This window comes from Hippocampus zosterae, chromosome 2 (assembly GCF_025434085.1).
Source record: "Hippocampus zosterae strain Florida chromosome 2, ASM2543408v3, whole genome shotgun sequence".
NCBI classification, from domain to species: Eukaryota; Metazoa; Chordata; class Actinopteri; order Syngnathiformes; family Syngnathidae; genus Hippocampus; species Hippocampus zosterae.
In genome coordinates, this window is record NC_067452.1 from 16,018,710 (window position 1) to 16,035,726 (window position 17,017).

Consider the following 17,017-nt stretch of genomic DNA (forward strand, 5'->3'; position numbering starts at 1 on the left):
CCGATACATGACTATTGTGTTCATTCAAATCACATCATATCGTGGAAGTACCAGTTAAAGAATCCATTCAGGCTTGCTGGTTGACTTCCAAGTTATTAAAAAAAACGTTGCTTGATTCCTCCCTCCCTCCCTTCTTTTCTGTCTGTCTCTCTCTCTCTCTCTCTCTCTCTCTCTCTCTCTCTCTCTCTCTCTCTCTCTCTCTCTCTCTCTCTCTCTCTCTCTCTCTCTCTCTCTCTCTCTCACACACACACACACACACACACACACACACACACACACACTCTCTCTCTCTCTCTCTTTTAGATCAATATATGTCAGAAAACACTGAACACACCTCAAGTACGCACAGAAATTTGCCACAGAGTGAGTTGCACAGTCAGTACAGCAAGGCCATCTAACGGCCAGCTCTTGTATTGTATGTGAGGATCCTGAGAGCTGCCCTCAGATGAATGTCAGGAATGCTTGAAAAGAAAGAGCATGAAAGCTTTCCACTCTGGAGAACAAAGCGGCTTCTCATTGGAAAACAGGAAGTCTGTTTCTCAGAGAGGATCCTGGAAACTGAAAACTGAAAGAAGAGGTAAAAAAAAAAGGGACTCAAATTTCATTTGCCCATGATTCAAATCTGCTTGAAAATTCCACCCTTCTTTCCATGAATAAATCGAATATCTGTTCGTGAAACACATTTTGATCCTGTGCAAACAATCTACAGGTTTCATTGAGGTACTGTACATTGAAAGTTTTTTTTCAGTGTATCTCTAAAAAATCCAAATCAAAAAGCTTTTGCCTTTTCGCGACTTGTTTCCTTGCATTATACACGTGACCAAACAGCTCAACAATGTCTTTCACATGCTGTGCCTTTTTAAATCTCGGTTATCTTTTGCTTCAGTTTAGGACTATTGCAAAGTAAACTAAGCGTTTCATTCCACATTCAAAGATACAGTAAAGAGATAAATTCCACTGACAAAAACTCTCCACTGGTTTGAGTAATGATTTATTGACATTTTCTTTTCTCCAACATTGTGTCTGTTTATACCAACATTATTTTCCATAAAGGGTATTTTTCATTTTTAAATTACATTTATAATGATTTACTCTCATACACACATGTTATTCAATGTCATCTTATTGCAATAAACAAGAGTAGCCAGAATGAGTCAGGTATTGCTACAGTTCATCATACAAACTCTTTGTCCATCCCACAATGAAATTCAAAAATAACTTTATTGGCAAGACAAAGTTACATGGTTGCCTCTCTGTCTAGCTCTCTGCAGGAGAGACGGAGGGCAGAATAAGGCTAAGGCTCGTAGCCCAAACACAGCTAACATGAAACACCTGCTCTGAAAATAAGAATCTAACCGCCCCCCCCCCCCCCCGCCAAATCATGAGTCATGATGATTGCTTCAAACGTCTGGTTTGCGGTACACGAGATGAAATGATGGACCAGCTCCCAAATGTGCAGGTTTCCTTTACCAGTCTTGCATTAGGCCACTTTCAAGCTCCACGTGGCATTTGACAGAAGGGAGTGAGCGGGGTCCTACCCAGCACACACACGACAACACGTACAGCACAGGTTGCTACACACACCAACAGCAAGGAGAGCACAGACCCTGGAATCGTTCCTCCCTCGTAAAAGCGCCAAAACATTTTTGCCTGGGCAACAAAAAGAGCACGACGGTGGACGTTGACGACAAGGCCAGCCTCTTCTTGAAGTTGATCAACCTCAAAGAGTTTTACGATCAGAAAATAACACAACGGCAAAATCACTCTGCCAGTGTTGCGAGTCTTGATAGCTTTTGCCTGAGACCTCTGGTGTTGTACCCTGTTCCCAAAGCAGAGGTTATCCAAGCAAAAACAACAACAGAAAAGGCCCTTTTATATGCAGGGTCACTCACGAAAGCCAATTCTTTGTTTTTTTTTCTCTCTCTCTTTCAGTCTGGTTTAAGAACCCTGGGGATGGTTCACAATCCTTATGGAGGAAAAAGTCTGTCTGCGTGCTCCCAATTGATATGTATGACTCCAAACAAAATGTCACAAAGCTAACAATAAAAAAAATTTTTAAAACATATGCTCATTCAATTGCAAGTGAGACAAAAAAGGTAAGACATTAGAATTCATCGCTTCTCAACGAAAGGGCACAGTGTATATCTCGATAGCTGAGTTGCGGCATTGCTCGCGTTTGGGTTCGCACTTCAGAACGCCTCCCCTCCCTCATTCCAGGGCCTTAAATCTTTCCGCATTGTGTCAAAGCGTTGCTTTTCTTTGCTACTGTTGCTCATATTAGTACTTGGGATGAAGTCAAAGTAAATGGCGTCAACTGAACAAGGTGCCCCCCCAGTCTTTGTGGAGGAAAACAAATCGTGGGGCATTTCATGGCTTTCAGCTTCTGGAAGAAAACAAGTGACCTTGTTGCATTTGACCTCGCTGCGGTTCTGGCTCAACTGTCGTTCCCATTCAAGATCGTTGCACTAGGCATGTATTTGACTTTCATCTGGTCTCTCTGACTTTATTTTAAATCTCAGATTTTCAATATGAATGTTTTTGCTTTTATATATGAAAGGGCATGTGAGGTAGGGAAGAAAGGCGCAGGTTTGGAAAAAATGAGCGCGGTTCAGATTAACTTCGCCAGGACCCAAACGTAAGGCTGTTAGCAGAAGGAACTCGGTTACATAAGCGCACAGGACCAACCTCACCAGCCAGTGTTAAAACATGGCTTGATGAGTGAGACATCTCTTCTTGAAAGCTATTTATGAGCTCCCGCCAAGAGTTCATGGTGGAAGTATAGCAGTTACAGTACAGCAGAACCTCGAAAGTCAAAAACCCCCAAACGAAAAACTCTTTGGGGTTCAATTCAGGAAAAAAAATATGCCTCCAAATGCAAAACTTGGGGGTTCAAACCATCATCGTGTGGGACGAAATGCCAACCATATTGCTATAGCTGCACTCAGTATGTGTTTCAATGGTTTAGATAAATACCAGTGATGGCAAAAGAAAAAAAGTCCTTCTCGGAATGGAAAGGAAACTAATTGCGTCTGGCTACTGTGTACGATATGAACACCACCGTTCATGCTCATATCGGATTAAAGTACATCTTTACTTTATTAAGCAAATGTTAACTAGCATGTTGCTGAAAATATAACGGCATGAAAATGACGTTTGAAGCCAGTCAGCAAATTTAGCACATTTTTACTTTCTCGCATTGCACTCAACCTCAGAAAGGAAGCAGCCACTGGTGGCTATTGACTCATTCAGTACTAAAAATGACCAATGGGTGGCAGTATAGCCATTTGGACAACTTACTGTTCCCTCTTAGGACGTTTCTTCTATTCTATTCTAGCTTGATTACACTGTGGTTACCTTCTCTTTACACTTGCATGACATGCAGTAAGGAATGTTCAAATGAAACAATTTAAATCACCCGTGGAGTTAATGATGGTTTGTCTCAACACATGCACTACTCACAAAAAGTTAGTTGTCGTTTGGGTAGATACTGGGTTTACGGGGCATTTACGGGCCTTTTTGTGAGCATGTTGTTTATCTTTTTGAAGAATGTGAACAATTTGGAAGAACAACTTGTACTGATTATGTTCCAATTTAGAGGTTCCACTGTACGTCCCGAACTGTTTCTACCCTCTGTGAGGTCAGCCCGGTGGAAATGTTTTTGCTGGTGCAATCTATTTTTGAAATACAGATGTGTCCAAGGTCAATCAAAAATCTGCGCTTACACTTCTCTCTCTTCAGCTTCTCGTGGTATGACAAGGGAGCTCACACCTGCTTTTGAGCAGACATTGCATTGTATGTGGTTGTTACAAAAAGAGGAGTTGCATTATGACAAGCTACCACTGTTCTACTCGATGTGGAGCACACCAAAAGTTGACTATTTCAGCAAAGCGATCAATAAAAACCACATTATTTTTAAGTAAGATGCGAAGAGCACATTTTTGTCATGGTAAGAGGAGAGAAACAACCCGGTGTGGTTTTGGAGGTGCACATGTGTTTCTTTTGTAGCTATTTGGGCAAACGTGGCTTATTGGGACAAAGTGCAAGGGAGCAAAGTAGGCGAACTGCGAAGGTTCGGGATGTAGCAGGAAGTTCAATGCATCAGGAATAATTATGTACCTCTTCCATCTCCAGCTCACACCTAAGTCTCAGAAATGGAGGAAAGGTTTCAGGTAAAGGGAAATATGAGAGATTGCTCCTCCCTCAAGTTTTTCTCTCAGTACATATTTAAATATTTTAGATCAGGTGTTGTCTGTGGATCATGTTTGTGTCTTCACAGTGTGCTTTTGGAGTGGCTGATCCCGATCAGCGGGTAACGTGTCAGTACGGGGAGAAGAGGATGGGCCCGTGGGTGGTGCGGATGGGCCCCGGGGCCGGTCTCAAGATGGCGTGGCTGAGGGTCGGTCCTTGCAAAAGGTGGTGATGCGGGTGCGGCACCGGAGCCGCTGCGCGGAGAGCCAGCGGGTGTGTGGAAGCGGCCGCGGCCATGGCCGCCGCGACGGCTAAGGGGCTGGGTAGCAGACCGGCCCCCAACGCTTTGGTGAGACCCTTGGTGAATGTCAGAGAAGACTAAAGATCACACGGTAGCCACGGTTGCCGGGGAAGAGAGAGACGAGAGAAAGATAACAATAATTAGTTCCAGACTTTGAACATCAAAGCTGCCTTTTGGAGGAGTTACAGTTCAACTAAGCCTGAGACTCAACAAAATGAGTTTGGCGACCTTGCAGTTCAACACTGTCACATTTGGGCCTCCAAATGTGCAAAGTGCACCACAGGAAGAGAAAGAAGCTTGAGAGGTTACCATCAGGTCGGCTCCCCTGTGCTTCTTGTGCCGGCTGAGGAGGGGGTTTGGCTTGCCCGCCATGCCGTCTCGGTGCCTTCGACTTGATATGTGCTGAAACAAGTGCACATGCAGCAAAAACACACATGTGTGTCACGATTTGGTTTAGGGACCAGCAGGTGGCACTGTAGAGCTCCCCTGGCAGCTGCACACCTGTTGGTCATAGGTAATCAGGCCTATAAAAGGACTCCTGCCCGCACACTCAGTGTCGGGTCATTGTTGCTTTTGCTACTGTCATGTTTGTTTGAGTCATGTTTTGGTTGTTATGTTTTATCTTCAGTCATGATTTTTGTTTGCTACTTTGGACTTTGTTTGCTTAGGATTTAGATTTCTGTGTTTTATCAATACACATCTTCAAATACACTCTGCTCCTCTCTCCTGGCTGCTTTTTGGGGTCCACCACCACCATGCAACGTGACAATGTGAAATGCCTCTCATTTACTTGGGCTGTTGCAAGAAATTCATTCACACTCTAATTGTGGGGTGCGTTGTGATTAGAATGACCTGACAAGCTTCAAACCTTCGTTCGGACAATTCTTTGCTTTGTTGAACAATTCAATGGAACAATTCTTGAAAAAGAGGCTTCAAGCCATTTACTTCCTCACCCAGGTTATTGCCAAACTAAACATAAAACCAAGCAAATGAAACCACTTAGGAAAGTCCACAGTATGCATGTTCTCCCCGTGCCTGCGCGGGTTTTCTCCGGGTACTCCGGTTTCCTCCCACATCCCAAAAACATGCATGGCAGGCTGGTTGAACACTCTAAATTGTCCCTAGGTGTGAGTGTGAGCGTGGATGGTTGTTCGTCTCTGCGCCCTGCGATTGGTTGGCAACGGGTTCAGGGTGTCCCCCGCCTACTGCACGAAGACAACTGGGATAGGCTCCAGCATGCCCCGCGACCATTGTAAGGATAAAGCAGTTCAGAAAATGGATGGATATAAAGGTCACTTGGCTTAATGCCTTAGACAGGCTAAAAGTAGCATCAATGCCACAGTGTTTTCAGCCTACATAAAAGAGATATTCAAACACAACTTGTGGAGCAAGTTGCAACATATGTAGATACAACATATATTTGTGTCATCCTCTATAAAAACATTACTATGACTGCAGTTCACTGAGCTTTGTTGTGACCATCTCTGTGTAGAGTGACAATACTTTTGACCATAAAGTATACGTTTAAAGACACGTAGAGTGCAACATCTTCCACCTACCTGTTTGAGTTGCAGTTCAGAATTGACCCGCACGTTGCAGATCTCACAGTGGAAGGTTCTTTCCTGAGTGTTGGGGTCCACCGGGCCGCCTCCCTGCTCCCCACTGGGCTTGGGACCCAGGCGTGGATATGCCTTGATGGGGCCCAGCCCACTACGAGCCTCCAAAATTGTTTTGTGTTTGGTACCTGCATACACGCATGCACGCACGCACACACACACACACACACACACACACACACACACACACACGCACACACACACACACACACACACACACACACACACACACACACACACACACGTCTGCACATCACTACTGCTGTTAACTGCTTCTAAATGCTTCTTTATTATGCTCTCAAGTGGCCTGAATGAAGGGAAATGTGTGCCCACTATTTCTCTTCAGCGCATACAGTGTTGCAGCACTAAATGTTGCTGTTCACGAAAGAAGGCTTTGGTCATACATCTGCGTGCCAGGTGAGCCCCAAAAGATGAACTCCAGTTTATCATTCATGTGTCGTTTTTATTGCAATTGTTGATTGATGTTCCATTGGGTGGAGATGGGTGGAGGTTAATGTATACCGAGTGTCACATGTGTCCCACGTATTTGTGGATCCAATTCCGAAGATCCAATTTCCTCCAATTGCATTTTATGGCATCTGACTTTGGTCTTTGAAGTCTGTACGAAGGTCTACGGCTTTGCTAGTCCGCAATACAACACCAAGTGTGTATTATTGTGCTGTACGATATGTGTATGTATATGTATGTGTGTGACAACAGGATAGTGACCAATTCCACAACTTATCTATCTGACGGCATAAAAAAGACAAGAAATTAAAACAATGCAGTCAACACGAGGTTGTCATAACAGATTAAAGGCCCTGTGAAAGGATGTAAATAGGGCGGCACGGTGGTCGACTGGTTTGCACAATCGCTGCACTAGATTCGATTCCGGGCCTCAACCTTCCCGTGTGGAGGTTGCATGCTCTCCCCATTCCTGTGTGGGTTTTCTCGGCGTACCGCGGTTTTCTCCCGCATTCCAAAAGGTTAATGGGACACTCTAAATTGTCCCTAGGTGTGACTGTGAGTGTGAATGATTGTTAGTCTATGTGTGCCCTGCGATTGGTTGTCAACCAGTTCATGGTGAACCCCAACAGCTGCTCAAAGTCAGCTGGGATAGCTCCAGCATGCCCCCTCGCAACCCTTATGAGGAGAAGCGGTTCAGATATTGGATGGCTGTTTCTAAATACAAAGTATGCAAACCAAATCTACAAGACATTTATTTTCACTCTACAGAGACTACAACTTTGACATACAGTCAAAGCAATCAAGTGATGCTTTTGTATAAAAATGACGTATGTAGCATATCGGAGAGATAAAAACGAGGCATTGCCTTTGTATTTTAAAGCAATGCTGCTCCTGGGAATATATGAAGTGTGATGTCATTGCCTGTTTCAAGTGTGTCAGTGTCAATCATTTGATCATGTTGGGGGTCATACTCGCACATCAACAGCTAACATCCCCACCCCCCTCCATGCTATGCCCCCCTAGCCCTGAAGGAACGTCACTGGCTCAGACTCAGACTTGACTCTCCCAAAGCCCTTTGAACAGAGTTAAAGTTTCAGAATGATGGAGGGCGGGGGGTTAAGGGTGAGGTGCGTGGAGGCTCCACTGAGAAGGACGACGGCTGCTTTCGCTCAAGGCCAGAAATGTTCTCTTGGGCTGTCCCTTCTCGCCTTTCTTCTTCTATTTCGGTCAGAAAATGGATAGTGCGAGCGGATTTGTTGTCTCCTGTAAGCTTGCCTCAGATGTGGACACCCACAACCCCACAAGCACACTTCTGTCAATAAAAACGTAGCCGCTGTGTTTGGCAAAATGTTTGACAACATTACACACACTTTCTTCCGTCTCTTCTGTGCACTCGCTCTGCGGCAGTGCTGTACACGTCTTCATTTTTGGATCCCGCAAACGTGCACAGTTTGGTTTTGGGGTAATGAGCGCATGTCATTGATTCCAGAACATTCCAACTCATTTGGAGGAGGCTGGACTTGATGAGCAGGAATCATTTTTGGAGAAGTGTTTCTTTTGATACTTGCATTTGCACGTACTGGCAGAACCACGTCACTCAAATCAATTGTTTAATCTAAATCTCTGTATTTGCAAATATTTAGTGCATTACAAGGCTTTTCTTTGTTGCGTATGTCGTCATAGGATAAACTTGTAATCCGTAATCGACTAAAACAAGGGCTAAAACAACTGAACCACAAATTGCAACGGAATGTAAAAATTGAGAAACCTGCCTCTCCAAAACCTGGATGAAATATAACCCCGATGAATGCCTGCAGCTGTGCTACCCCCCAAAAAAGTGGCAGCCTCTTACTTCTAGTTACACATGCTGTGCATTCGGATTGTCAATACATGTGAAAGCTAAGGAAAAACACGAGCACACGAGTGCATGTGCTGCGTGGTACTAAGGGGCAGATCAGATACAAACAGATACAGAGTGTTGCCTCAGAGGACAAAAAAGGGTCACGGGGAGGGCAAGAAGGATTAAAACCAGCAGGGGCTGAGAAAGCGACACGGAGACAAGCTCTGTGTTTTTCTTACACATACACAAACATCTTTAGCGCAATGGAAGGCAAGCTGCATGTAGCCAACGACGAGAGAAAACATTCTCGCTCGTCTGCAATCGTCTGTCACAGCGTTTCTCAACATTTAGGGAGCCAAGCCACCCGTTTTAAACAAGATCACACGGCACACCAGCAAACACAAAAGAACATATTTATATATATTGATGATCTAAAAGTTTGATGAGTGCCTCAATTTACTCACAAATTGATTTAGTCATTGTGAAACGTGTCCTGCCTGTTGAGCCGAACATATTTGCAGGGTAGCGTGACATCTTCTGTCGTGTGAATGTCAGCAGGGTGGCTACACTTTCATTGCACCTTGTACCATCTAAGCAAGCGAAGAGCATATCTTTGTAGAGCATTTCAATAAATGAACAAAGATGTATTCGTGATTAACAAAAAAACATTGCTTTTCGAACAAATTACACAGGAAAAAAAAGGTTGCGCTGGATTGACTCAGTTTTATTCTGTCGGGTGGCTGCATGAAATCAAACCATCTGAATGCAGAAACATTTTTGAAGTTGATTAAATATCTACCGAGAAATTGATCAGAATCCTGATGTTTTGTTTTTTTGTGCCAAAATAGAATGGAGCCAATTTAGCAAACATTTTTTTCAGTGTAGGTGAAATTGGATTATCTGCCAGAGCCACTTGGTGATCTGTCACGGCACACTGGAGTGCCACACAAGCCTGCTTGGGTATCAGTCGTCTTTCATGTGGGAGACGGTAACATGGGATGTTAGAAGATACGGAGGTCTTAGTTACCCAGAGGTAGCATACCTAATGATCCGTGCCTTGTAATGGAACCTTTGACACGGTCATCCTAATGTTCTGACCGTTACCCCAATCAAATTGACTGCTAGGATGTATTTCAAGACTTTTATAGAAATGCTTTTTGAATACAACACTCACCTTTGTTGTGAGCCTCAAGTTGCGACAAGGAATTGACAGCCACCTTGCATAAGGAGCAGTACAGCAGCTTCTTTGCCTTGGCCTCTTCCGTCTCCGGGCTGGGCGGGCTGCCGGAGGCCGGGGGTCCCGTAGATGCTGAGATCAGGGGCGGCTCTAAGTTGAGGATGTTCGGTAAAGAGGAAGAAGTGGAGCCCGTGGGTGCGGCGGGACATATGGAGGGCGGCTCTGCGGGTGGGTGAGATGGGCTGCTCTGACGGGGGAGCGGTCCGGCAGCAAGCGGGGTCCCGTTTAACAGAGACTGTGTTTCATCTGCAGGGCAAAGTGGGGTGGGAGGGGGAGGGGGGGTGGAATACATGAAATACAATGGTGAGACATCTTTTCTGCTGTCATTAAAAAGGTCAACTTTAAAGTGTTTTACTTTAGGCTCAGTGTGTTTTAATGTGGTGAAGTGAGTCTCAAGATAAACCGCAATGCTAACCATGTGGAGATCACACAAACCAGAGCAAAGCACTTGCAGGTGCAAATAAAATAGTTTCATTTCCGGCCGCACATGCCAAACGTAATGAAAAACCGTTTTTGTGCATTGAAATTTGACTTGAAAGAGATGGGAGGCCATGGCTTGAAGATGTTGGGAGGTGTATGTTTGTCTTGATTGTTTAGTTGAGGTAGGAAGCCGATGCTGCAGCTTGTCCAATTTGGTTCTTTCCCACACAGCTGTTACCTTTGGTCGTACTTAAGCTCAGGCCCAAGGCAGGAAACACAAAGAAAACATCATGAAGTGACACATCCGCTGACTCGGACTTTCCCCGGTTTGCTGTACTTTACATTTGTGCTTGTTTTTGTGATGTATTTCTTTCCTATTCTATGGATGTTTATGAACCTGTTAGCACCGATATTTATACACACACACACACACACACACACACACACACACATACACACACACACACACACACACACACACAGATGTTTTCGATCAGCCTACGCCATGCCTGTGGTATTCATCCTGGGTGTTGTCCGAATAAGACGCCCTAAATTTGGGTGGGTTACTCCCCCACACCCCCAATGAGGAGAGACCATTAGGCCCTTCTCCAAATTCCTCTGGACGTAGGGCCAAATTCAGCACCACGGTAAAGCCCCCGACCAGATTATGGCATTAAAAGGAGATTAGGAGATATTTGTGGTAAGAAAGCAAATGCCGATTTCAACGCCTCAATTGCCTTGTAGAGGTTGCCGCATGCGTTTGTCATGACAGGCCGTAGAGGACTCATATCTTTATGTTCCATGAGATCATTTTGGAGCTATGCAAAAGGAAACTACATCCACGGTCTCATGACATCACTTCTGATGAACATGCCATCATGAAAGCTTTCCATTCCGGAGCCTTCCAAAATCACAATCTTCTCTTTTCCACACAGGTTTGGAGGTTTCCAGCTGCACGGTGGTGTCAAACAGATGTTCTTTTGGAGAGTTTTTGTCCTCACTCTGTTTTGGTCAAAATTGAGCCCTCTCACTTGTCCCATGCTTTGAGCCAGTGTTTGACAGCTTTTACATGGTAAATATGAGCAGGCTGCTTGCAATACTTAAAAGCGGTTGCAGAGCAAGTCGGTTGAGGGGGAAGCTTGAGTAGATTAGAATCTAAATTGAGTACACATTATGCACGCGCACACCCAAATCCTGCCAAATTCTGAATCCATAAAATGGGATTTGAATTCAAATTTGCAGGACCATTGATAAAGGATCCATGGAACAGCACTAGACCAAACCGTCACCTCTGGTCACGCTCATAGCGCAGCTGAATGGCCCCTCATGTAAAAACCAGGTCATCCAAAGGCTAAACTCCTCGAAGCAACACTCACAGAATTCCATTTTTGTCACTGTCATCGGCTACGCAGTGGATTATCTCAGGATTTGCTAGAATTTCCCTATGTTTGCTTATAGTGAGAATTTAACTGCATGTTCTCCAGAAAACACCGATAGCGCCTATTAAAGACTGACAAGCGACCTTCCTTCCTGGTAGTTGGCCTCAACTCCTAAAAGACAAAAATATTCACTAGAGGTGGGGGAAGGGGTAGTGTGGAGGGCAACAAACAGAGGTAACTCAATCCAGATGCTTTATAGTAGTCTGCCGTGTGTGCATCCTTAATCCATACCAGGAAATTAAAGTTACGTATCATATGTTGTTGATTTGTTGGTAAAGTCGAGGGGGGTTCAGTTTGAACCAAAAGAATGTCTGTTGTTTGTGGAGAGTAAAAAAAAAAAGACGATGCCTCAAGTGTAAAATTGAATGCTTTGCATTCCAATATATGCTACAGCAGAGGCCAGAATGACACAAAATGCAATTTACATGAGGACATTGAGCTCTTCTGTCAATTGTGGCGTCAGAGAAGAAGTATTTTTGGGATGTAGACTTAGCTAGCCAACCGCACACTTTTCTGGAAGAAATAGGCCAAGTACTTACAACAAAGTAAATTGCGCTGGATAAGCCTATAGTTCGTATGTAGTGAGTGGGCTGAGGGCTCACGCTGGACTCCAAGTTCATCACATGGTCAAAATATCATAAAAATTGAAGTTGTGAAAATGGTTAACACTCTCCCTCCACAATTGGGTGATACAAGGCGTTTTAAATGTGTTTGCCATGCAACTTTAGTGCATGTCAGACTGTGTAATGCACCATAAAAGAGGCTTCAGTTCAGCAATTGGCATTTCACAAAGACCCTTCCCCACACTTACTGTGACAAACATTTAACATTACACTACCACTGTCTGTACAAACATCGTACACAACTTGTTACGTTAGCTTGCAAGCAGCCAGGATATTCCAGATCACTTAATTGTTTATGAACGATGAGCTCTGAAACCTAATGCTCAACTTGAGAGAGCGGACCCGCATTCAAAATGCAGGCAGGTGCCCTTCACTGTGTCGTGTCTGTGTGCAAAGATAGCTGTTTGATACAAGACATATTTGACATTTTTTGAGGATTTCGAAACAAATTCCAAGAACAATAAGAAAAATGTGTCCTGGGATTATTTTCTTCCACTAACCATTCAAACAGAAATCCTTCGTAATTTAATACTCAAGAGTCACGCAACCTTAGCTCTCACATGAAAGTCATCTGTTTAATTGACCTTGGGGGTATGTGTTTGTTTGTGTGCGTGTGAGAGAGAACAATAACAATAGTTATAGTGAGCGCACCAGAGAGTAGCAGGGGGAAGAAGGTGAAGTGGAGTTTGTCTTCCTTCAAATTTACAGCTGCCTCTAATGTCTAAGGTCGTGTGTGTGAGGTCCCTTCTTCATGTTATGACTGTCAGCATCTGATGAATGGATTGTTTGTGTCATGCAGCATGTCTGACGTCCCCTCATGGAGTGCCTCACCGTTGTGCTAAAACTACTAGAAATACATTCCTTTATTTACCATGTTGCTTTTGACCAAGAGGGACGAAGCAAAGTGAAACCACACACAAGTGCATGCAAATGCATCAAAGAGGCCAAACAGGAAGACGCACAGTTCAGGGTCACAAAAAGTCGATTCTTTCACATGTTCCTACTTTGGGTTGCCAATAATAGCAAACTCACTATGCTGGAAAGGTCTCTAATGGCCGTTTCAATTCCCTCTGAGGGATGGAGAGCAATCCAAACTGACCTCTCTCTATTTTGGGATTGGTACCACAACAATCTTCACATGTAAAGTGGTTTTGTGGGTCAAAGATGGTTCAAAGTTCACGTCTTTGGACTATAAAATCTTGCAACATGTTGGCCTTGATTTCGACCATCTTGTTTGTTGCACAGCCTCTACTCGCTGAGATGGAAAAGTCTGGTCCACAATAAGTCACATGCAGGAACTTTTGTCAATGTCACCAAAACATGGCAGCTCTGTCGCCCGGTGCTGGCCCAAGGCAGGCGGGGAGGCTGAGGGAATGGAAAATGCAGCATGGAGAAAGGAACAGAGGTGACACCCATAGCCTCGAGGTTAAAGCGAGAGATACAAAGATGAGCTGAGCTGAGCTGATGGATGAAGAGATTCCGAGAAAACCGACACAACTGGACGAGAGAAGCTTGGATCATGGCTCATGTTACTGTCCAATGTTTGTTCAATGGCGCCATCTTAATTGTGTTACTTTTAAAATGTCATACTGGACGGTAATATTACATTTTACATTACTGCCATTTGACATTACTTGGTTGTACATTATTAAAATCTTGAGTTCAACAAAAGAGCAGAGATGGACATTTCACTTTACTGTAACTATAATAAGCTTACTTTTCATTAATTTGTACATTAAATTAAATGTTTTTACAGCTTGATAGATTAAAGTGGAAAGAAAAATTGGTCTTAATTTTTTTTAAACATCCGGCCACATATACATAGGAATAAAACGAATAAATAACAGTTTCTTGCCAGATGCCACACAGTGTGACAATCTATAATCAGTGATGCTATAATGATTGACGTGGAAAGTTGTCCAACGATGTATCAACAGTGGCCAACAGGGGAGTTCACACGGCACACATTTTTTGCGATATATCTTACACCGGTGTACATTTTGTGGAGCGTTCACACGTATAAAGCTGCTTACTGAAGAGAAGCGCGTTAACCCCGGTGCAGCCCCACTTGCGTTCACACGGCAGTTTCTGCGGCCGTGAAATACGATAAATAAAAATTAAATAAAACATGCGCATGCGTACAGTGAACTTCCTTTTCCCCGCCTTATTTGTGACATATCGAAAAACCATGGTTTATACTTTCATTCATTCATTCATTCATCTTCCAAGCCGCTAGATCCTCACTAGGGTCGCGGGGGGTGCTGGAGCCTATCCCAGCTGTCTTCGGGCAGTAGGCGGGGGACACCCTGAGTCGGTGGCCAGCCAATCGCAGGGCACACAGAAACAAACAACCATTCGCACTCACACTCACACCTAGGGACAATTTAGAGTGTTCAATCAGCCTGCCACGCATGTTTTTGGAATGTGGGAGGAAACCGGAACACCCGGAGAAAACCCACGCAGGCCCGGGGAGAACATGCAAACTCCACACAGGGAGCCCGGAGCTGGAATCGAACCCGGTACCTCTGCACTGTGAAGCCGACATGCTAACCACTGGACTACCGGGCCGCCCTGGTTTATACTTCTCCAGACAAATCAACCCTGTTGTCTATCAGACATCATAAAGGGACGAGAGAGAGGAAGCAAAGATGACGGAAGTACAACAGAGCACGAAAGCAACGTATTCAATACCCGTATGTAATCAACTCTTCTCATGTGTAGCGAGTCTACCCCTGTTGCGTTCACACGTCCCATTTTATATCGGTGCTGTCCCGCAAACTAGTATGTACTCTGGAGTAAATTTTTAGACCACCTCTTGAGCAGGGTTCAATTTGCTGCGGTTTAAGTTGTTTTCTGGGGCTACACCGGTATAACTTTGTACGTGTGAACGCTCTGCGAGTGGCAGCCGGGGTGCTACAACAGAGTAAAAGTTGCCGTGGGAACACCCCCAATGATGATGCAGTCAGGCGCGACTTCAAGGGAAACCAGCCGTGGTAAGACTGAGTTATAACTGAAAGAATAGATTACCGGTAGCTGAAAATGAAAATGCTACGGGGTAGCAGACAGCATTACTGAAATGTTATTAGAAATGTTACCTCACTGCATTACAGCAAAAAAATAAAATAAATAAAAGTACTGTAAACCTGCTGATGTAATTGTGTATTTTTCCCGAACAGTGCTCAATTGTCACAAAACATGAACTTGGACAAAACAAACCTTCCTTGAGGAGATGCCAAGGGAATGTCCTGCTGCTCATGTTCAAAACATGTTTACATTTAACCGTTGGAGAGCATAGTTGTGGTTAGACTTGATTAAAACAAGAAATTATCTTTGGCACACTTATGGTTCCTCTGCTATGAACACTGTTTGCAAATGTTGGCCAGAAAGTAAAGGACCTCGCCAATTTTTACCCTTGTACACAATGAGCAAGCCAAACAGCAAATCTGGTGTTATGTCGTCTGACTGGTATGAGTGTTCTGATCATTTCCAGCTGTAAATGTTAATCAGAAATACAGTCTCTGGAATTGCACCAGTATTTTCTTCATTTGATCATAAATCCCCTTTATGGGAGGAGTCAGTTTTTAATGTTTTTTAATGGTGCCGACAAGTGCAGGTCGGCATATCTGCAAGAGGTAGGGGTTCACCGCTGTGGGAGTGCTCATTCATGGCTAATTCTTTCATTTCATTCCCTTTAAGTGCAGCGCACAAGTCGCGCATTACTATCTCAACATCGAGGAAGTATAACTGCGCAGTGGAGTGGGCACTTGGAGACCATCCCCGCTGCTTTAATTGGTGGTGTGCCCTGTCTCGACCGCACCTTACAGATTTGAAAAAGAAACATAGAGTCATCGGTGTTTTCTAGAAATGAATTAGAATAAATTGTTGATTGCATTGATGCAGTTCCTGAGGAGTGATGAGTTTGTTTGCCTGGGCAACACATTTTGTTTTTGCTATTCTTGAAAATATTCCATTTAAAGTTATTTTGTGACAAAGATGAGCACCATTGCAATTTTCTCCCCTGTGATGGTGTGACGCATTTCCTGTTCTGTCACCTTGTTTGCTGGTCTCGCCCTCAGAGGCAGTGCCCAGGGCTCCTGCAGGAGATGGCGAGGTGGTGGGGGTCACAGTCTGAGGCTTGTCGCCATCTTGACAGCGACTCTTTGAGGTCTCGATGCCTTTGACTCTCCTGGCATGGCGGTTTCCTTTGTAGTGGGCTTCAGCTTGGTTCTGTATGGCAACACCGAACGGAAATGTGGAAGGTAAACACAAATATACCACAAACAGGTCAACTACTGGTTAATCCGATACACTTATTCGTCACTGTCTTTTTTACATATTTGATTCTCGCTCAGTAGCTGCAGGTGTGAATGAATGGTTTTCTGTGGCCTGTGGTTGGCTGGAGACCAATTCAGGGTGTAAACTGGCTTCATTTGCATCGCATTTTTCTAACAGTTTAACAGTCGCCTCATTCCTCTAAAGGGGCACAGCAATAGAAAGCATTCTCATTAGGATGTGGCCCACATTATGCTATACCTTGGATTTCAACCACAATACTGTATACAGGTATTACACATCACGATACAGTATCGTGATGTGTTCTGTACCCTGATTTAGGTCATTTTATGTCCTGATTCTTGATGATGATGATATACTGTATATCCCAATATGTTACTTTTCCTTAAACAGAAAGTAACCCCAAAACATTTCTTTACAATACGTTCCATGCACCACCACTAGTCTAAACACAGCATTCTGATGAATATTGCGTTTGGGGAAATCATGGCTCACCTGTTTTCAGAACCTCAGCCATGATTGGTTGTGACTTCAGGCCCAAGAATCTGTGATGTCATTTTCAGTTTAGAGAAGGTGGCAAAATTGCCGCCGT

The 17,017-nt window shown here is 44.1% G+C and overlaps 1 protein-coding gene across 5 annotated transcripts in view; it reads right to left on the reverse strand.

The window, feature by feature from the left end:
• Positions 1–3,367: 3,367 nt before the first annotated feature.
• Positions 3,368–17,017, reverse strand: part of znf385a (zinc finger protein 385A) — a 74,036-nt gene continuing 60,386 nt past the window's right edge. For all 5 annotated transcript variants that reach the window (XM_052058440.1, XM_052058441.1, XM_052058442.1 and 2 more), the window contains 5 exons: positions 16,185–16,359; positions 9,588–9,896; positions 6,049–6,233; positions 4,799–4,891; positions 3,368–4,566 (listed from right to left, as the gene is read on the reverse strand). In XM_052058440.1, the coding sequence (XP_051914400.1) occupies positions 4,318–4,566; positions 4,799–4,891; positions 6,049–6,233; positions 9,588–9,896; positions 16,185–16,359 (1,011 nt within the window). In that variant the 3' untranslated portion in view covers positions 3,368–4,317. The remainder of the gene's footprint in view (positions 4,567–4,798; positions 4,892–6,048; positions 6,234–9,587; positions 9,897–16,184; positions 16,360–17,017) is intronic.